The 23,565-nt window shown below is 35.5% G+C and overlaps 1 protein-coding gene across 6 annotated transcripts in view; it reads right to left on the reverse strand.

Moving 5' to 3' along the window:
* Positions 1–450: 450 nt before the first annotated feature.
* The window catches only part of KLC1 (kinesin light chain 1), an 83,354-nt gene continuing 60,239 nt past the window's right edge, over positions 451–23,565 (reverse strand). For 2 of the 6 annotated variants that reach the window (XM_030558659.1, XM_030558658.1), the window contains exons 13-16: positions 18,341–18,502; positions 13,069–13,199; positions 7,119–7,185; positions 451–5,694 (exon numbers count right to left, since the gene is read on the reverse strand). In XM_030558659.1, coding sequence (XP_030414519.1) covers positions 5,629–5,694; positions 7,119–7,185; positions 13,069–13,199; positions 18,341–18,502 — 426 coding nt within the window. In that variant the 3' untranslated portion in view covers positions 451–5,628. The other 4 variants (XM_030558660.1, XM_030558661.1, XM_030558663.1 and 1 more) reach the window with 4 other exon arrangements.

The following is a 23,565-nucleotide window of genomic DNA, read 5'->3' on the forward strand; positions in this document are numbered from 1 at the left end:
GAATGCCCCAAGACAGCTGATTGGTATGGGTAGGAGGAAGGTGCTGATCTGCAAGGTCTGGTGGGGGTGGAGGGTGTAGCAGAGCTGATAAGGGGGCTGCTGCCAACCCACCCTGATACAAGCTGTGCAATACTGTCTTATAAAGTCACTGCTCTTCTGCAGAATCCTGCAAGCTGTGAACAAAGCAGGCAGCCAAATGACGTTATAGGGGAGCATTATTCAACTTTAAACTATCATGTTCTATAATAGAGCAAGGACGTAACATTGAAACAACGTTAAGTGAGAGGACAGTAAGGGGAAGCATTACTGTATAATCCTGGATCTTGCAGGTTACAAGAGTTTATAATGTTCTTGAGGTTTCTGCACCCACAAAAAGAAAAAAAGTGACAAGTTTAAAACAAGAAACAAAAAAAAACCTTGTTCACAGAGAAGCACTTATACAGTCAAAGGCAATGTTTAAGAGAATTTCTTTACTGTATTTTTTCACCAGCTATAGCTGTATATAGGGTTTACATAAATTGCATTTATGAACTACACTTTAATTCAATACAAATTAGGTGGTGTAAAACCCATGAAAAGCAGATCTGTATACAGTGCTACATAGTTATTTTGTTAAGTGTTCCTTACTTTTCAGCAGAATATTATCAACAATACAGGAACATACTGTAACTCTCCATTGTAAGTCATAACTGTTCCAGTAGGGTTTTTTTAATGTAATAAATGCACTTTATTTAGGAATTGTCCCTTATTATAGCTTATTATTCTTTGGGTTTCACAACTGAGGTTTGCTTCTGTACAGGAAAAATACACAACTAAGGGCTTTTTACATGAAAGGTTTACATTCTAAAATGCATAAATACACTCAACTTTATTTTACACAGAACTATTGTTAAGAATACATTTAAATATTTTATTTTTGCACTTTGAAAATAAATGCCAAAAGACACAGACATATTTTGTTAACAGCATCAAATCAAACCATAGCTCTGTAACAGATACAAAGTAGAAGACATTCAGTGGTAACAGTATATGCTTCTGGAACCAGACTGCTGTTGAAAATTAGAATGGTAGGACAGTTATTCTGTGCACTGTAAAGACACTGGTGTATATAAGAAAAAGTGCATTTATGGAACTAAAGTGTTAAGACAACACAATAGATCTAGTTAAAAAGCCTAACCTTTAACTTCATGACAAGTTCTGCATTTAAATCACAGTGAATTACTGATATTTGTTATAATTAAGGTTGTGTTTTATTTTGAAGCTTTTCAGTTCTTATCCTTTAAGAAAGAACCCGGAATTCCTGTTTCTTCTTCAACAGTTCGAAATATACTATACAGTATTTGAGAGCTAAGATGAACACAAGCATCCTCAAATTAGTCTTTGAAGGTTTTAAACCTAATTTCTGTAATCTAAATCCACAGATATTTTTCAGTTGGATTTAAAGGGAAAGGTGACATTACTGCCCTTAAAGACAGAGCCCTGCAAATCTGCTTAAATCTATGGACCAGATGCGCAGGGCTTTACTTAAAAAGATGCTCCTGACCTCCATTTTCCTTCTCATCCCAACAGAACCAAAATACCCTTAGTGATTTTCTAGAACCTGAGCTGTGCATTCTTAATTTGTTAATTTTGTTACACCAGCCTCCAAGTTACATAGGAAAATACTTTTTATAACTTTAAAAAACTTCATAGAGCTTCAAGTTGGAGACAGTGTCTGATGAATACATCGAGATGCTGAAGATTCCTCATTATTTACCAATTTTTAGTATTCTTTTTATATCAAATTGTATATAGTTTTTAGTCTACTTTAGTTATACGTTGACAAAAACCAATCTGCCATACTTTTACAGTCCTAGGCATCTTCAGTGCTTTAAAACGCAAGTGGAGTGTTAACCACTGAATTTTAGATATTATCTTTTAAATTATTCTTATTTCAAAGCAGCCATAACAATTGTATTACATGGATATAAAGAGTTTTGCTACTCTATAACAAACCTTCATTTTCTCACCAAGAATGTATATTTTAGGGCTACTGAACTCACAGTGATGAATGTGTGGGTAACTTTTCATTTAGCTCTACTTTTTTTAAAAAAACAAACAAACACACTCCTCACCTCTTCCACTCAAAGTACTGAGACTATAAATTATTTGAAACAAATGTAAACTTTCACAACTTCCCCTCACAAATTAACCATTTACTTTTTAAAGAGAGAATATTTATACCAATGCATTTACAAAAATACATTAAAACGCAAAGTCTGTACTATAAAACTAAACTTTACACGTTCATGCTTTCCTTCCAATATTTATTCTTTTGATAGCGGCAGACACTTTGATTACTAAAATGCAATACACACACTTAGCAGCTTTCAGACAAAGTAAGTGACCTGGTTGACAAAAACTAAATTGTACACTTGAACCTATCAAATACTGTAAACATACATTAGACGAAGCACTGTATGTACACCCCATTTTAACGGTACATACACAACATAACCATACTTGGTTTTCTCTTTTGTTTTCTAAGTCAATGCAATCCTTTAACTGTACAGATTAACCACGGATACTTCAAGCTTAAACCTTTCTGAATTACTACCACTCATCATTGAAAAAAAATACAAAACCATGAAAATGTTTAAATTAGTTCATCCATAGTTTGTTTTAAATACCTTGCTACCACTGGAGACACTGTTTACAAACAGTAAACTGCTAGTTCAGTCATCCATCTACTAAGGGAGCTTATGAATCACTGCTAAATCTTACCATGATATTTAATTAGATCTTCGATCAAGAACAAATAGGGAGAGTACTGCTAGCAACTGGTGCGCAACTGACAGAGTCTAGTCAAAAAATTGAAATGGAAGTGTCACATTAACTATTGTATAAAAGTAAACTCAAAAGTCCACATAAAAACAAATAGATGCATACACTGGCAAAGTAATTTTTTGGATCATTTAAACAAAAGGAAGATTGATGCTAAAATCCACAGAAAAATTACACAGATTTTGCAACTTGGTAAAAGAGTGGTTTTGTTTGGGAAGATGGTGTGCGACAGAGAAGTAGGTCAACGTTTTAACCTTATCATTCCTTGATAGAATTCCTTTAAATAATATATAAGGCATGTAAGTCACATCTGTAAGCACAGTACTAAGAGTACCACCTACAATATTTTATTGAGCTATTTTAAAACCTAAAATAATGAGATTCCAGAGTCTGACATACTCTAGTCTTGAATTTAAGACCATGTAATGAAATTTATAGTTAAGCAGGTCTGAATTATGTTCTAAATATTTAAACAGATTTCTATTTACACAACAAGTTCCAGTTCTGAGAGGCTGCAAAAACATCATCTTTCAAATCTGAATTAAAGGCTTAGAAATAAGTTCTTAGATTGCACCAAATATCTAATCTCAAAGTCACTTTTGGGTCAGAATACGTACTTTTCTACAAAGTCAGACCTTTATAGGTGCTTTTCACATTGGCGAAAGTCACTTTGGATGTAAAGTGCCTGTAAAACGTCCTCTGGGCCACTATTACTGTGATAGCTCCTCTCATACTAGCAAAGGCTGACTGGTAGGGCAGGCCTCTACACTAGAAATCCTTCATAGTTATTGCAAAAGGGACAGCTGACACAAAGCAGTTGCGGTAGCCCTGTGGCCTGCCCACCAGTTAGCAATGGGTACCATCTTCTTACTCCACTCCCAGCAACTGCTGTTTATTTCCATGGGCAAAGCTAGTTTACGTCAAGCTTTGTGCGGAGAACTATGAATTCACCAACAAACGTGTGTGTGATGTTTTACTAAAATAATGTAAAAGCTCTAAAAAAAATTCAAATTTGAGTCCACATTATGACTACATCTATAAAATAACTGAGCAACAATTCGTTCTCAAGTTCATCACTGAATTGCACTAGTCTGGATTAAAACCACTACACATTAGCAGCATCTTGTCTCAATTTCTGGACTGTTTTTATGGCAAGTACACCATATATACAATTTTCTTCTTTACAGAGATGCTAATGAAGTACCTCATAGTAAACATACGTGCATTACACATATAACTGGTTCCATCAGTCATTAAAATAAGCTTTAAAACCAGGTGCCAGTTGGTCAAGGCGTTATAACAGTATTAGGTCTAGTGAGTTCTTCACAGCCTGATCAAATATCAAAACTTTTTTTTTCCTTCCTCTATTTTACCTCAATGTGTGTGAGTCTCATCTTGGATTAGTATTCCATCTTGTCCCAAAGTTATCTTTTTGTTCTGTATATTTCAATTACTTCCCTATATTCACAAACACATGCACATTTTTACTTTCTCCTTCCACTTGAATGTAAATAACAGTTTTCACCTGTCTACAAAATTCTGTGTGTGGTGTTTTAAAAATCACATATTTTACAGAAAAAAAAACTGAAAATGTTAGTGTTCACAAGATACTTAAACATTACATACTTAGTCCCAGCAGCAGGCCTGAATACAGACAGCATATCTATTAATTGTATATAGATTAAAAAAGGATGGCTGATCAAAAATGTGACCTATCTGCCAAATAAGGGCATCTAGTGCTTCTGATGGGGCCCTAAATGTATTAAACTTCAGTCGAGAGTTTCACAAGTAGGTCCTCTGCACATCAGCTATTCCACAGTATAACAGCCTAGCATGCAATTACCTGCTTCATTTGCTCCTGTTGCCATCAACTAATATGGAGAGAGGCAAGAGTTGGAACAAGCCTGAAGGAACAATGGAGTAGTTTTAGCCTAAAGAGAACTAATGGATAAGAATTCCAGTGGAAAGGCAGGAAAAGGGTCAGCAACCTGAGGCACAACATTCTACTGCTCTTGGACAGTTGCACCCCACAGCTTCGATATGCATCTACTGTACAAAATACAAGCCAAAATCTTTGCTATTTCCCCCTGATCAAAATGAACTGTATAATCACCACTGATTACTGGGCCTTAAGACCTACATCAATAAATAAGGTATGAAATTTCGTAGTTACAGGTATTGCTATGCATGCCACCTATAGTTAAGATAGTCTAAGTGTTTCCTTTACAAAATTTATTATTTAGATCTACTGGTTAAGGAATCCAATAATTAAGCTCTACTTTTCAGGCAAGATATCTGAAATTGTTCTTCTAGTCATGTAAGGTAAAGTCGCACGAGCATAGTATACCCCATTCTGAATTTATACAGTAATGCACATAACTGATACTTGTCTCTCATTCAAGCACTGTATATATTTTCTGTTACATATTTAATCTGTTTTCAAATATCAATATACAGAACCTTTATAGTCCTTTGCATTTTGGTACGTTTTATATATATTTCTACTTTTTCAGTTTTCAGCAGCTGTGATATTCAGATCTGTTAACAGAAATCAACATAAGTAGCATGAATGACAGCAGTGCAATGAGCAATATATATCTATAAAGTTTCTCTTCAGAAGAAAATATCCACTAACACTATGTTTAAAAATGTCACTACTATTTTAGAAAAGTAAAAACAGCCGTCCATTGCAAAAGAATCTACAAATTAGATGTTCCTATAGAGAGTCATAAGGAACCAAAGCTTTGAGAGTCTCAGTGCTTCTTTATTCACAAAGGAATTTTAGCTAGTTTCTGTCCAAGAACTTCAATGTGCCAAATCAGTGTGACTGACACTCAGAGCCCTTGAGTCTGTCAGACAATTATTTCGTTCCTGTATGAAAAAAAATGAAAAAAAAAATTATTAAAACGCTTGAGCAACCTGGATGCCTGCATAAAAAGAATGATGAAAAATTAAAAACTAAAACAAATACATGAACAATTGGTGTACTTTAGGAAACTAGTATTGCTTACCTACTTTAGTTTGAGAGATTATGTAAGATTTTTTTTCACATCCTGATAACTATCTTTACTTCAACCACAGATATTACTACATCTGAGCACTTCCCTTGCATTCCTAACAGGCATTTATTACAGAAGGGGCTGACTGCCTAAGGATATTGGCAAGTGTCCTCTACTCAGCAAACCAGGGAAAATATTTGTAAAATTTGTAAACACATTGTTAACTTGACACAATTCAAATGTGGTAAGCACAGCTCGTTGAGAAAGCATAAATTATGAAATGTACAGGAAACATTATAAAGTTATATACTCCGAGGCCAAGACAGTCCGATTTTGAAAGCCCTGGCCATTTTTGTATTACTGTTGCAAAATGCTTTGGTCTACCTTGGTGGATTTTTTTTGGTCAAAGTTCACATAAATTAATGAAGGAACATTTTTGCATAAATTTCAGAAAACTAAAAATTGCAGTAGACTCTTTAGGGATAATACTAAGGAGATACCTTTATGCCACTCAACAGTGAAAGAGATTCATACAGCATGTGCTTTTGTTATATGCTTTGGGGCAAATAAAGGTGAAGATTCTACAGAATACAGTATGCTGGCACTGACGCAATATTCCCCCCAAAAGTTAGTCACAGCTGCTGTTAGTAAAATGCACAACATCATTTAGCACACAGAACATTACTAGCTTTCCTTGACAACATATGCAATGGTGACTTATTAGGTACAAACAGTTATGCGTAGTAGTGATCAGGTACACTGAATAGAGTTAGGCAAAATATTTACAGTTTAGATTTTGGTAGAAGCAACACTTGATAGCAGAACAGATACATTTAGGGCCTGCTCCTGTGCACACAGAGCTCCCACTGAAGTCATTGGGATTTGAGAGCACATAACACCTAGTATGACTGGACCTTTTGAGAGAAGCTTCTTTCATTAAAAATACAGAATATCTGAGCTGTGAAAGTATTTCTTGAAATATAAATTTAAAAAGGATGCAAGATTCCAAAAAACTTACTAGCCATTCCAATATGCTAATTCAGGCTCCAGTTCAGCATAATAGTTAGGCACCTGCTTAACTAACTGATGTCAATGGGACTTAAGCAGGTGCTTAAAGTTAAGTGTGTTTAAGTACTCTGCTGAATGCCAGTGGACTTAAAGCACAAGCTTAAAGTGTTTTGCTATACTGAAAGTCTTAAGTCCCAAGAGGTTTATTATTTTACTGTTTCTTAAGCTCTTCAGCCCAAACCCTGCTACTGGTATCTACTTGTGTAAGAATATTATAGGGCTGCTTACTTGAAAGTGATCTTCAGTAGCCTTGCCACCCATGTTAAGAACATTCAGAGAACTGGCACGCTTCATGCTGCAACCAGGATAGTGAACATGCAAGGATAAACCAATCAGAATAATTGAAAACTAAACTCTAAATACACAAGTATAATAATACTGAGGCAAACTTAAGGGAGTTTTAATATAACCTGTGAAATCTAATATGAAGTATGCTCTTTAAGAGAAATACTTATATATATTTGCACATTTTCCTTCTCTCTTTTAACTCTAAGATATGTATCAAAATAATTGCCAGCCCCATAGTATTTAAGCACATTACATGCTTTATGTTAATATCTTTAATGGTTCAAATTATGTGTTTCCAAAATGTGTCATCTTTCTGAACCAATACATTAATTTAACATACGCTCCACTTTAATGCTCATTTTAAAGTTATTTAGCTAATTTTAAAAAACCAAGCTATTTGGATGTAGTTGTTTAGGAAATGGTTTGTGAAAAATATTAATACATATCAATAAATGTATCCAATAAGTTGTTCTTAACTAGTAAAAACTATGGAAAAACTTCCATTTACATAAATAAGGCAAAAATTATCAGGTTACCACAGACATTCCTTTTATAGCAGATTTTTTAAAAGCTTGCTAAGTCTATTTTGAAGTAAAGGACAATACAAGATTGTTGCTACTATTAACTTTTGTCATGCTTGTGGCCATAACGTGCTTCAATCAGTGGTAGTCTTAAAATGGTCTTCTGAAAGCAATACACCACAAAGATAATATAATCAATTTAAGCCCTTGTTATTTTAGAAGGGCTACTGCTAATCAAGATAATATAAAATAGTTAATACAGAGTTATCAACTTCTGTATTCTTGAGGATAAGGATTAATAATTGCTTTCATCTTGATTTTTAATAAAAGATTAAACATCTACAACATTTAAGACTAAAATTTTTAAATGTGAAGTTACATACATTTTAAGTTAGAGTATTAAATAGTCCCCAATGTCAGAAGATTTTGCTGAAATGGTACAATATGGATGTTTGCTATTCCCCACCCTAAATACCTGTATGTCCCTTAGAACATAGTGCTCTGTTCGTAGGAAATCACTGAATCTTTTATGGTTTATCCGATTCTAAAGGAGCATCTTAAATAAAATTATTTTGTCACATTATTAACATCAAAGTTAGGCCCCAATCCTGCAGTGTGATCTGGAGAGGCGGCTCCCTGCATCCATGTGTCAAGGTCTCTGCACAGCTCACATTGCACACTAAGTAAGTCATTAGTCCCACTGAAATCAACAAGACTACTCAGACATAAAAGGTAAGCATGCGCTTAAGTGCTCTTATAGATCTGAGCCCCATTAATGTGTTATGTCTGGAATGCTGAAACTAAAAAACCTATACAAATAAATGCAGGCAGCAGCTACACAATGGAAGCATACTACATTTTTAAAGCAATTAATTTTGAGAGGAGAATGCACATAATTTAAAATATGACAAGTGTTAGCAACAAAAAAGCAATGAATCATGCATGGTTTATACCTCTCTGTTATTTATTTACATACAATACACAGTTATAGTTACACATGAAAGTCAAAGTATGTTAATTTGTAGAAACACACATACAAAACATCACAAATTAAAATCCCTTTTCAAAAAGTAAGAGCATAAAGGTTTATTAAAAACAAAATCCAAATTCCAGGAAAACAAAACAAAAAATACACAGGCACAAATCTACCCAAATGTCCTGTATACTTTTCCTCAAGTGCTAAAAAGGAACCTTAAGAAAGAGAGAGCATGACTAAGTTTCAACTTTTTAAAAGTTATTAGCAGCCAATTTACTTTAGAAGTAGAATTTAATTTTCATCTACAGATGAAAATTAGTTTGGCAAATGCACTTGTAACTTTTTTCAAGTCAGAAACAGGACTATAAATACTCAGAATACATGTATCATTTTTCTTTGTTATAATAAAGAGATATTTTAAAAAAGCTTTGCTTTTATTTTTGCTGTGGCAACTTAGCAAACCTGTTCTATGGTCAAATTTTAACATGGGAGATCAAAATCAGCAACTTATCAACAAAGCAAAATACATGTAAAATTAAAGATCTGAAATCAAATAAAAAGTACATGTCCATGGTAAGTAGCTCACACCAAGTTTCAAGTACTGTATGCTTGTAACATCCAACTCTTACAGATCTCCTATCACATTATCAAAAACATTTTAGCTATAAATAATTTGCTGACAAATGTTTTTTCCCTCCTTCCCTCAATTTTCTATGAATAGAGCTTTGGAACTCATCTATTCTTGTTACTTATTACTCACTTGAAATCATAATCCTTGTTTGACAGCGTGATCAAGGACTATGACTGTAAGTGAGGATAAATTAGCAGGAACAGGTGAACTACAAAGCAAAAACAGCCTTCACAGAAAACAGAAAAGAGACAGTGAAGGGAAGAGGTAGAGGTGGTGGTGAGAAGAAAAAACACGATTTCTCATGGAAAATCTTGAACAAAATTCTTTTTAGAAACTATTTTTCTTTATATACACTAGCAATACTGTATTCAGTTATTTGCAACACCTTAAACACAAATGTGTGTTTACAAAAAAATATATGCATCAAATTGTCATTTTTAAAAATCAAATGGCAGTAAAAGAAAACAGAGCAGTTTTAACTAAGTGTAGCAAATCACTATGCAAAGCAACGTTACTACCGGAAATGAAGTTGAAATAACCTATTATCAATAAAGAAGTTATTGGAAAGTATTCTTGTGTAAACATATGAACATATTTTACTAAATCCTATCCTTAATTGCACTTTCATGATCTACAAAGCCATGAAAGGGTTAAAATTTTTTTTTTTTACAAACCATATATTTAACTTCTTTCTAAAATAGCTAAACAAAAGAAAATTAAGATTTTTAAAAGGTTTTATAATCTAGACGATCCCCGGATTACGTGAGACTCTATTTACACAAATTCACATTTACGGGAAAAGTTCCATAAGCCAGAAATAGGATTTTTGAGTTGTGGAAATTTTTGCGTAACGTCCAGGTATACGTTTCCTACTTATGCAAAATTCGAGTTACGCAAGGCTTTCTGGAATGGAACGATTGTGGGGGCGGGGGGGAGGGGGCACGAGGTATATCTGTATTGGTATTATCATCAACTTCCAGACAGAATTTGTACATTTATTAGTCAAAAGATTAATTTAAAAAAACTTGCCAGTACTGCAAACTCATCCTAGGACCTCAAAATGAGACTTTTTTCTGGCACTACATGATCACCAGCAATGAAAGATTTTGAAATCAGAACTATTTGTGGAATATGTACATAACAGATAAGCTAATGAAGAATTTTACCTTCAAATATCAGACAGTCTTTCAAAGAACACAGGACACTTTATGAACACTGGAAACCAAACATGACGTTGGCACTTTAGCATCTGTTCTACACTAACTTTATCATTAGTCTAAATACCAAACACATTTAGGTGGCATAGGGTCAAAAATATGATTCATCCTAATGTGGATAGATTACTTTTACTTACATGCATCCATCACATATACAGAGGATGTTTACAGCAGATTGCAATGCCAAATAAATTAAGTGTGAATATTCAAAATATGGTAGAAAAACACCCTTTAGCTATTATTTAGAATTTATAAAAAACAAGTTGTCCATATATTTCTCTATTATTAACTGCAGGAGACCAGGAATAGCAACCTGGTTCCATAAAATGTTGAAAATCTTTTCAACTTCCCAAAAATATTGAGGGTAAAGGAAATAGTTGTTTTTATAAACTACAATTTATACCTAATAATGGTAAACCTGAGCAATATAGGGAGTTGATAAAGAATTGTATGTAAATGATAGAAACATTTATATATTTTTTTAACTATGGATGTTGGAAGAATAAGACTCATTCTGGGTTTGCATTTGCACTGTTTTGCTAAACTATCTTGCAGTTTTGTATTTCTTCCATTATACTGTCGTGTGTGGGTTTGTTTTTTCAAATTTCAGTCTCCTACTCTACCTTAATTGAAAAAACACCCTTTCATTGACAGCTTACAGTCAGGTAAGTAATCAAAAAATGACAAATAGCAACAGAAATTATTTATATAGTATTATGGGTGTGCACAAAGCTTTACAAGCAGATAAAGAGTGCAGCAGATCTCCAATGGAGCTACAACAATTTACATCAGCTTATGATATGCCCCCCAAGTCCCTGTCCCAGCCCCAGACATCACACAGAAATTTAAATTACTACATACATATTTCGAAATGTATTTATCATATGGACTCACTCATTCAGATTGTTTTCCAGCAAATGAAGACAACCCAAGTTCTTTTATTTAGAACTTTTAAGTAGAAGCTCAATAAAGCAATGCTGTTCTAACAGTTGTATCTGGAAACCAAATTAGTTTGTTTTCCAAAGTGAAAAAAGTATTCAAGGCTAAACCTGATATGCTGCTAGAACTGGAGGGCTATTAAGGAAAAAGGTAATACTTATGCTTAATTCTGTGATGAATGTTTCAGTTTGCATAGTGCAACAGGTAAACAGGTGAACATATTGTTTTGTGCATCAGCAGGAATTATAAATACACTTAAAGCCATGAAAATACACAGTTCTCTCCTCCCCCCACCCCATTCAATTCAGTGGAAGTTTTGCCACCGACTTCAGTGGTGTGAGAATTTAATATACAATGGAGCTAATAGCATGTGGTAAAATTCTTGATTTAATGAATTTACAGGACATATAAATTTAATAGTTAAGAGTTTTTCCGAAACTAGTTTCTGCCCATTGAAATTTGGATGTTTCAGTAGTTAACCCTTCTCAGGGCTTGTTTACATTTGAAATGCTGCAACTGCACCACTGTAGTACTTCAGTGTAGATACTACCCCAGGCTTATGCTGACAGGAGGGGTTCTCCCATAACAAAGGTGACCCATTTCCCAAGAGGCAGTAGCGAGGTTGATAGAAAAATTCTTCCATCGAACTAGTGCTGTCTACACCAGGATTTAGGTCAGCTTAACCATGCTGCTCAGAGGTGTGGATTTTTCTCATCCTTGAGCCACATAGCTGAGCTGACCTAACTTTTTAGTGTACTCCAGGCCTTAGTTTCTAAATGAAGCATGACTAAAAATGATTGTTTATGCTGACTTCCAGTAAACCTTTTCCCTCAACACTAAGGATTGAGAGGTAACATTTTGTTCACTTTCTTTAACAGTAGCTTTCCACTTCTATACTCCTGATAAAGAGCAAGTTTTAAAGTTAGTAGAAAATTAATACATACAATGTGAAACGCATTCTTTTTATATAGAACCAGATTCTTAGATTTAAAAAGTCTGATGTCAAATTGTGTTAACACTGAAGTTTATTTTTAATAAATTAAATATTCATAATGCTACACTAGTCTTGAGTTCTACTAAAGCAAAAAATAAAAAACAAAAACCCAAAACCAAACAACCTTTGCCCACACACAGCTTTTTCCAATACCGTACTTAAGAATAAAGTATGGGGAACTTAATTTATTCTCTGGGAAAAGAGAAATTTAGCAATTTAATAAAGTGCACCAATAATACTCTGACTACATAAACATGTTCTACATAAAGCTTTTTCTTAGAGGTGCCATCATGCTAAGCATCCCCCTTTAAGAAGCTGCAAGTTCTGTTAAAAAACAACAACAACAACAACAACAACTGAACAATAAATACTAAAAACAAATTGATTTTTTCCACTGTTAATATTAAGAAACTGTCAGCAGAGAGTTAAATTATTCCCTATATCACTTTTCAGTAAGGAATACAATATGTTTAAGACCTTTATGAACTACAGTTCTGCGTGCAGTAAAGATAGATAGATAACCACAAGAGGCAAGGCTACCTTGATCAGTGCTAGGCTACAAATTGGGCAGGATCTGGGAGCATAACAGCTCATCTAAGAATAAATAATTACCCAGGATTCTTTGGATCACTGTCTCGTGAACTTCCTCCCTTCAGCTTTCTAACCAGCTTCTCGCTGCTGCGTCTAATTGAAGCACGGAGCTTGCTAAAGGAACCACTGCGTTTTAAAGATCCAGTGCCGTCCTGAAAAAAATTTGAACAAATGTGAAACTGCAACAGTTTTTGCCCCTCTCTCAAAGCTGAATTAACACCACCAACCACAACAGTCAAAATACTTATGTTCTGTTACTATTAGGTAATAGTGCCAAATTATATAAATATTTTAAAATGCCATATAAATTGTATTTTATCAAGAAGTTTACTGTCAGCGTTCAGACTTGTCAGTGCCTACTTATCACAAGGATTTCAGAAATATGAAAATCTGTTCAATTTATAGCTAACTATGATTCATAACAGTTACAAATAATCTCAAAGCATACATGATTCACAAATGCATACCAACACCTTCACACACACTTCCCACCACATTTCATGTTTACGTTGATGCAGTCATATGGGAAAGGTGAGTCCAGTATCAAGCAACAGCATTCTATCAAGGTCTGAATGAACTATTTTATTATTTTTTTCCAACTATGTAGGCCATGTGCACTAAACATATTTAGTTAATTCCATAAGTTGAGTTTATTAAAAATTTAGGAACCATTTCTGATCAGAAAATTATATATATATTTAGATTCTTATATTTCAGTTTTACTTTCAGCATGTTTCAGAAAAATATAAAACAAGATGAAATGACAACTTTCTGCACATTACGTTCACATTTTATGCCACAGAAGTTTCTAACTCTTAAGTACAGATATCAAATTTGTATGCCAAAGAATTACTGTTTTCTCTTAAAAATCAACAGTTTAGTAAGATAAGTAACCACTTGCTACTTCTAGAAATTCTACATGGCTACTGTTTGAAAGGAAGGACTGTAAAAGGAGAAAGTACAACTAAGCAGACAGAGACAGACATCAGTTGGAGTGAGTTTATTAGAGAAAGACAAATACACAAATCACTGAACACCAAGATTAGTAGAGAAAAGCATAATTGCCAAAATTTCACACAAAGACTAAACAGCAATGCTACTTTAGAATAATTATAAGTGAAGACATCCAGAGTTCCATATTGATGTTAACCACATTATAGGTCTCTAAATACATTTTAAAGCACTTGGAGCACATGCCTTACTTTTACATTTTATTCCGTAAAGGTCACCATCATGCTATTTTAATACTACCTTGTGTGATACTTTTTACTACCTTTTTCATAGTGAACAGCTACTTATAAAGTTCATTCTTACTTTTTACTTAAGTATTACACAGTAAATGGTTGTAATAACACATTTTGTATGACTAGATACATATCTAGCAAAGCTACACATGTACAGAAATAGGAAACTGAATAAAAGACAGTAGCACTCAAGGAATAGCCAGTTTAGAAGGAAGTGTGGCTCTGACAAAAATCGTAAGGGATTTGCTAAAACACAGCAGTCAGTACTGAAGAGAGAAGTTAAAGCTTGAAGATGGTGCACGCCCGTCATGCAGGAGACAGTATAAGAATCACAAAAGGCATCTAGGCCTGTCAGACAGAAATGGAGAGAGAAAAACTGAATGAAACTGTTGGGAAAAGTTCAACAGTTTTCAATTTTGAACAGTTATGTTTACGGTATTTCTAGGTCATATGCTGGAGGTCTTTTTTTAAATTAAAGATTTGGGATTGCACCTCTAAGTGCTGCCATTCACAGATCCTTGTAATTACCCAAAAGATAGTTGTTTGTTTACATACTTTAACCTATTTCATTAACATGAATCATACAAAAATTACCAAAAGAGATCCAGTCTTTTATTAAATTAATAAGTAATTTATTAAAGTAAATGAGAAAAGCAGATTTTTAAAAACCAGAAATTGCTTTTATATTATAAAATTATGTGTAATATATACAGAAGAAAGTGATTGAAAAGAATACAAAGGCCAAAATAAAAAGGAAAAACTTAATACAAGATTTAAAAGAAATGAACAGAACAAGGTGCATTCATTTAAGCTTTAACTTCTGTCAGGAATTTTTGTCTCCACAACACTAAAAAGGAAAAGGGTTTCCCTTACCCCTCCAAAGGAAATTCCATCTACTTCTTTGAGGTAATAAGAATCCATTAAACTGTTGATGTGTTATCATGCATATATTTTTAAAAGTTAAAATTCATAAGGAAAATACTGTAACCCAAGTTTCCACACACTGCCCTGCCAAATGGACCTCTACGTTGAACTGAAAGAACCACCTACAGAAGTGACAAGGTAGCTGAATTTTAGGCTTTCCATTCTCAACTCTGTGAAAATGGATAAGGATATCAATTAATATTTTTGTTTAGTGACGATGGCATCTCTCCGTGGGAAGTAGAGTGAATACCAATAAAAATATTTTACAACAAGATGCCCTACTACCAGTGATTGAAAACTAACTGCGAGTTACAATCAAATCTTCACCTGATGACAGAGGTCTATTATCAAATTAGATTTTATATTTTGTTTAAAATTACATAAAGACCTTCCAGATAGAATGATTCAAGAAGTGCTTATGGAAATTCAGCAGCTTTGAATCTGAACTCTCTATTTTAGATACATGATTCCATGAATAAAAAGTTAAATTATTCCTTGTATTTTAAAAGAGGTATGTTCACATCAACAGTTTTCAAGTTAGCTGGCATTTCAGCTTTATAGCCACTGTATAAAAAATATCCTTCGGTTTTTTAGACAGATAGAGAGCAAAAGCTCAGGCTTATCTGGAGAAGTCAGTATAAGAAAACATTTTTAAAATGTTTATGAAAGCAATTCTCTAACAACAATTTCAAATTGTAAAATTTTAAAACTGATAAAAAGATACAAGAACAGTGTATTGTTCCATAAATATTTGCAAGTTTTAAAGTAAGTGTTGGTAAACAATATACATTGCATCAATTTTACTAAACAATGTGTGTGTCTTAGTATTTAGCTACAGATTTGTTAAAAACAGACTTTTCGGTTCCTCCAGGACACTACCCCAAAGCATACAGTTCTTGTCTAAGCTATACTACATGTGGGAAGTTACTTTAATTGCAGTATCCTCTTATTGTGTATTGTATACCCTCATAAAACTCCTGTGCACTGCTGGTCAAAAATTGCAGAAAAGTTCTCAAATTTAAAAATAATTTTAACTACTCTATAAATTGCACTCTCTTTAACCCTAACACTGTTCTGTCTGACAGCCAAGTTCTTGAGCCAACTGAAGAGTACAGATGCACATCAGAAGGGTTTTTTTTTTTTTTGTTTTTTTTTTGTTTTTTTTAAAGCAAAACAGGCACTTTCTTTGGTCTCTGTAAACAAAGTAAATTGCCTATAATAGAAATTCAACAGTACTTCCTGTCTGAGAAGCAGAGTATCTGTGTGGAGAGAAGAGATAAGGGAAAGGTAACACCACATCCTACAGGTACAGAAAAGAACAGCATTAAAATAAGGTAGAAAACAATGCCAGGAAGTTTCCTGTTTCACTTGTGTTGAACAAACTCTCTCAAGTGAGAAAGAAAATGTGGACTGTGAATAGTCCCATGTATATCAGAAAAGTGATGCCATATTTTTTAAATGAATGGTGCAATTCCCAGACTTTGTAAAAATCAACACTTCCTTAATTCTGGTCCCTAAAGGCAAATTAATATTTTAGGTCAACAGATTTTTATCAGTTAGGTTTCATTCAAATATTGACCTAGAAATACCATTTTGTATTTTTCCAGAGGGTTCTTTATCATTCCAAAACCTGCATGCTTGTTTTAATTAAAAGCAAACAGTAGAAAAAAGGTTTTATTCACTCAGAACACACAAAGGCATGCAAAGTACGGCAGAAATTTAGGGAGGAGTACAGTACACAGTTCTAATGCTGAGTGGACAAAATTAAGATAAAAGGAGTTATCAAATTTATTTTGGGGACACTAATGATGCAACATTAATTATTCACAACAGATGCTGATTGATTGTCTTGGCACGGAAAATACCAGTGCCAATGAAATGTCATTTGATAAATGACAAAAGCAACCAAAGATGAAGAGAACATTCTCCGCATAAACTCAACAAGTGTAAGTTTTTACGAAGTTGGCTATAGGATCTTAAAGCCTCTTATGAGTGACTGGAAAACTGTTGTAAGAGAAATGAACTTTAGAAGCATTCTAGTTTATAAAATAGGATAAACACCCTAAAGCAAAAAGTAAAAGTAGCCAGATAAACCTATTACTACAGCATTTTGGCAAAATGTATCAGTGCATTTAGCAGAACTATAGCTTATAGTGAATTAACAGTTTGACTGGCTGCACTAAGCACATCCCCTTGACAGCAACGGAATACACAATAAGAAAGTTAGTAACCGGAGCAAACAAAATTAAGTAAACAGCATACCTAAAAGCATGAAAGACATAACAAAGGGTAGAAAATGCACAGGTAATCACACATTACAAACATATCTATTTTAAAAAGTTTTTGTTGTTCTAACTCATGACACAGGTATTATGTTAGGTAGTGGAACAAGACATCACAAGATAGAATAAGGCCTCACTTTAATCATAAATTCTAAAAGAGTGCATAGGAAGTGGAGATATACATTTCATTTAAAAAATGTATCTTTGCTGTCAAGTTGCCATGAACCAGCAATGAGACAGCACATACAAAAGCGTATTATGGATCACCCTTCTTCTATGACTGGAAACAAAAAAGTTACACATCATTATCTCTGACAAGGTTGGGAGGGGGGTGACTGGAGTTGTTTTTAAGTAAAACTGATTATTTTTATTTACTTTAAAAACCACTGATGTTTTTAATATTCCTAATTCCATAGTGGCACCTGCTGGACACATTTAACCTACAGGCAAGGATGATATAAAGAAAGAAAATAAGCAGAAGTAAATTAATTGCCAGTTTATTGAGGAAACCACAGACTAGGGATTATGCACCCAACACACACCAGGACACTCAATCAGCATTCAGATGCTCATAGTTAAACCCAGCTGCTTGAAATTCCTAAAGAAATTTTACTTTTCAGGACAAAAAATATTGTGGACAATTTAAAAGAGTAGCAAAATATAAAGAATTTACTAAATGCAAGATCTTATAATTTACTTCTTAATTCTGCAGAATTATGAAGTGTAAAGTAGATTAAATAGGAAAACTACTTTGAAAACACAATGGAATGACAACTGGACAAAAGTTCCTGTTACAATGGTAAATTTTCTAGACTATTTTCTTCAACTGTGTACTGTACTTACCCCATTCCATTCTACGCTCATACTCACTTCCTCGCCTCCATCAGGGCCACTTTCGTACTTTACCACATCTACATTGAGGCTTTCTCGGCTTCGCCTTTTTTCTATGCTCTCGGGGTCATTTAGCACTTCAGCAACTCTCTGTTTGTGAACATTGTCAAGACCCTGTGAGGCAGGCAAAGGGGGAAAAAGTGTCTTACTTACTCAATACAGGTTTTAATAATGTATAGTATCAAATATACATGGTAACCAGGTTAACAAAGAAATCAGTGATACATTTAACTCACTCTGAACTTAATACAATTTTCAATACTTTATAACTGATCTATTACAAACATCAATGCAACACAAAGCAAAGCAGTTGGACTGAGCAAGGCCTGGGAGCTAGGAGACTTGGGCTTCGTCTCCTGACTGTCAGTGACTTACCTCAAGCATTTCACATATCTGCTTGGTATTAAGGCGCCTGTTAGATCACTAACATGGAAACATATGCTCTCTTTTCTTTGGTTTTCCCAAATGTTAAATGGGGTTAGTAACGTTTATTTATCTTTGTAAAGAACATTGAGTTCATCTTCAAAAAGCCCTACACAAAGTTTCATTTAAAAAACCCAACCAACTATAGTATAAACTTTCTATTAAAAAGTATTCCCATGTACTGAAATTTTAACAGTAATTAATATTATGAAAATTTAATTATAACCATAGGATAAGATCAAAGTAGAGATGGAAGAGAGGGACTTTATTGATTCCAATCTTTTGCCAGTGCAACACACATTTTCCTGATAAAGGATGCATCAGGTACATTTTCTGAATTTCTAAAAGGATTAATCAAAGAAATATAAAGTACATTAGATACAAAAAACTACATTAAAAATATTAAAGTTGCTAAGACAACAAATCATGTCAGGTAATGCTAAAAGTAAGCTTGCAAGCTTAATTTGAGCTATTGTGCATATGCACTATGACAATCTTATCCAGCATCAAAGTGATGTTTGTTGCTCAGCCAGAAACAGAACCCAGCTCAGTACATTTGTCACAAGAGAACATCTCTTCTCTTCTTGTAACTTTCTGCCTCATTCACTGTCCATCTTGTGCAGTGAATGAAGCATGGGTCAAATAGTATATAATCACACAAAGATTATCATAATATACAGACACAAGGAGGCTAAGTCACACAGAAAACATTAATTTGGGCATTTCTTAATTTTGAGTACTTACACTTTGTAACTGACATTTTAAAAGTACCTTTTGTATGCAAATAACTAGTTTTTTAGAAAAGTAAACTGAAGAAACAGATTCCATCAAGTGGAACCATAATGATGCCTTGTATGCGTCATTAACAGGATTGAAACCCAAGACCTTTAAATCAATTACACAGACCTTTATTACTTGAGCTAAAGGTGTAACGAACTTACTGCACTAGCAGTCTGTAATCCTCTATGTCCATCAGTGACTAGGAGGTGGACATGACACTTCACCATAGGCTTACTCAACCCTTTCAGACAGCACACAGAAGTCTGGAATCAAAAGCCTGGGTACTACTGCTGGCTCTGGAGGTAGTGGGGTTTAGTAGTTACAAAGAGTATAGAAAAACGTAATAGATTTCGCACATTTATTCTAAAAAAGCAGTGTGAATTCCCCCAGCATAGGGGAAGCTCAAGACCATGATAAAGGCTGCGTGCCTGTCACAGAGATCACAGAAAATGTGACTTTCCACAACCTCCGTGACTTCTGCAGCTGCCAGCAGCAGCAGTTTCAGTGTGTGGGAGGGGGCTCAGGGCTGGGGAAGGGTTTGCGTGCAAGGTGGCACTTACCTGGAGGGACAGACTCCCCAGCTCCCACTGGCATGTCCCTGCAGCTCCTAGGCAAAGGGGCCAGGGGGCTCCATGCACTGCTTGCAGGTGCCACCCCCAAAGCTTCCACTGGCTGCAGTTCCTGGATAATGGGAGCTGTGGAGTTAGCACTTGTGGTGGGCAGAGTGCGGTGCCCCCCTGGCTGCCCCTCCCCATATGAGCTGCAAGGACACATGGAGCTAGGTAGGGAGTGCAAGCCCCGTCTCCCTTTCCGCCAGCGGGGGTCCCAGGCCGCACACTGCCCTCCCTCTAGCACCACCCTGTACCATCCCCCCCAGACCTCCCCTGGCCCAAGTTTCAGTTACAGGTATACAGTAAAAGTCATGGACAGATCACAGGCCATGGATTTTTGTTTACTGTCCATGACTTTTACTAAAAATGTACCAAAGACTAAAATGTAGCCTTAACCATGATATATGGCCATATGCTGCCACACTTGCAGACCCCCGTTGTAGGAGTGTGCTGGGGCAGGAAGTGGAATATTAGGGAAAGCAGGGGATGTGGCTGAAACACTCTGCAATTCTGGACTGTGAACCAACAGACTGCTTTAAATTAGAGCATCCCACAAAGCTGCTTTAACCTATTCAAGGGGCTGCACCAACCCCCAAGGCAGCCCACAACCCAGAAAGCATATATGTGGCTTAAAGATCCACGTGAGAGATGCAATACCAGGTTCTATTTCCAGTTCTGACAGAACAGAATATGTGCAACCTTATTTACCCAAATATAAGATGAAGAGAATTATAATTTACAGCTTGACTGGCTCAATAAGAAATGCAAATTGCACAAGACTTCATTAGTCCACGAAAGAGATGAGATTTGAAGCATAATCTTTTCCTGGAGTCCAGCAAATCTCGGTAGTGAAAGTAAACTGAAACAGGATGGGGCAACCTCAGCACACCAGCCAAGGAGAAGTGCTGCTGCCTCAAGCCTAGGAGGAGAAGGGGAACTCTCTCTACTTTTAACATAAGATGGTGGCTGTGCCAACTCTGTTTCCCCTTTACTTTAACATGTGCCTTTCATCTTGACAGAGCAGTGACAGCTGCTGTTAATGTATCAGTCCCCACATCTGAAACTAGCTCTGTGCATGTGAATGTAGCTGGCATGTTTTGGAGCTCTGTGGGACTAGAGAATCCTCCATACAAATGGAATATTCAGGGATATCGGCTACAAACCTTCAAGCAACTCTACTGAGCATATGCAAGGGGTGATTTTCAGACGCTTATTACTAAACCATATCAGGGTTGATTCTTCTGGGACATCAAAAGGCATTTCTTTGATCCCAGAAGGAACTCTCTACCCAATGTCAAATTCTGGTCCAAAATCTGAACAGCGCTAGAGCTCTCCAAAGAAATGGTTGGAACTTTGTTTTGTCAACAGTTTTTTTTTTTTTTTTTTTTTGAAAAAAATATTTTCACCTAACCATATACTCAAAAACAGCTGACCCCTTACTGCTGAAACATTTAAAAAAATCCAGCCTGATGTAGTGAGAAAGGATAGAAAAAAAATTTCTGCCAGACTTTAACCATTCAGGCTAAATTATAATAGTGGTTTATAATACTAAGTCTTAGGCAAACAACTATAGGCCTACCTGCCAGTTATGCTTATAATTCCTTATACTCATTGCCATTTACTCTGGTTAATTATGTTATAACTTTTCTAATATGCATGTAATCACATGAAGTGATATTAACCATATCAGAACTAAACACCAAGTGGAAGTTTTGTTGCTCAGGAGCCAATACACATACAGAGAGTTTATTCACCTTGTGCAGTAAATGGAGTTGTTTGAGATCGCTGTCCCTGAGAGTGGTCCACTTCAGGTGCACTTGCACCTTTATAACAGATTTTTGATAGAGATGCCCATTCAGCCCGTCCATGCACCCCATACATCCCCATCCTCCAATAAGAAGCTATAGGGGCTGCATGGGCAAACTGCCCTCAACTCCTTCTCCACCAGAAAGTCCCATAAGGATGACTCCAAAGCAGAGGGGAAGGTGGCAGGGAGTGGAGCACCAACAGAGGGACACATCTCCAAGAACTCCAGTTACTACACAAGGGGCGTAACCTCTCCTCCTTTAAATAGTGTCCCTCTGTGTGCTCAACTTCAGGTGACTCCGGATCAGTATTCCCCTAAAGAGGCAGAAGGTTCAGTGCAGAGTCCAATACAGAAGAGAACTAACTTGCCCAGGGACGCATCTGATCTTTCCACAGACACCAGGACATTAACAATCAGAAAAAAAAGAGTATGAAACAGAAGACCAAGTTGCCACTCTACATATGTCTACTTCCTTAAGTAATGCAACTGATGTAGGAAGTACTCTTGTAGAATGTGCTAAATCTCTTGAAGAGGGTTGGATGATAGATGAATTCTATCATACCAGCCTTAATACAACCAGAGATCCACTTTGACAACCTCCATTTCAAAATTATCAAACCCTCATTCGTATCCATTATAGACAGAAACAGGAGATTTTTCTAAATGGTTTGGTCCTGTCTAGGCAGAAAGTTAACACGCTCCTTACACACAGAGTATAGAATATAGCTTCTTGACTAATGTGATGTTGTTTTGGGGAAAAAACCAGGAGATAACTGGTTTGATTAATTTAGAATTCTGAGGCCACTTTAGGTAAGAATCTTGGATGGGCCTGTAGCGACACTTTCCCTCTGGAAAACACCGTAAAAGGGGAGAGACTGCCATTAAAGCCCTCAATTCTCCCACTCTTTGGGAAGAAGAGAAGAGATCACTATCAGACAGGCAGTCTTCATAGATAAATCTTACAACAAACATCTATCCAGAGGTTCAAACATATGCTTCATAAGGTCATTGAGGATTAGGTTCAGGTCCCAGTTAGGAGCAGGGTTTCTGATTTGTGGGAAAAGACAAAAGGGCAAGCTAAAACCTCTAGCAGGAGTCATCAAAGTTGATTGACAATCACCTGTCAGGGGCAAGAACAGATGGAGCTACATTTCAGCAAGGAACAACATGGAACATCTTTCCCCATGAGATTTCATGTCTCCGTCCTCACAGCAGAAAGGAACTTTATTTAGGAGTGACCCTCAGGAAAATGTGTTTTACAGGGTGACTGGACTATAAAAAAGTGAGGGGTAAAACCACCACAGGTTCTATCTCTCTCTCACACCCATTTAAGACAACTAAGGAACCAGTCCTTTGACTACAGGGAGGGGGGCAGTATCCTGACCTGAGAATTTGCTCAGCAATGTTGCTGGAAACATGTGGTAAGGATTTTACCTTGCACTAAGTCTAATTTAAGTTATAGATACTAGAAAGCGAGTTACCTTTATTTCTCTTGTAACCCTTTCTGACTTTAATGCCTTATACTTGTACTCATTTCAAATCTCTCTCTTGGAAGT

The sequence above is a fragment of the Gopherus evgoodei genome, chromosome 4 (genome assembly GCF_007399415.2).
Source record: "Gopherus evgoodei ecotype Sinaloan lineage chromosome 4, rGopEvg1_v1.p, whole genome shotgun sequence".
Lineage (NCBI taxonomy): Eukaryota > Metazoa > Chordata > Testudines > Testudinidae > Gopherus > Gopherus evgoodei.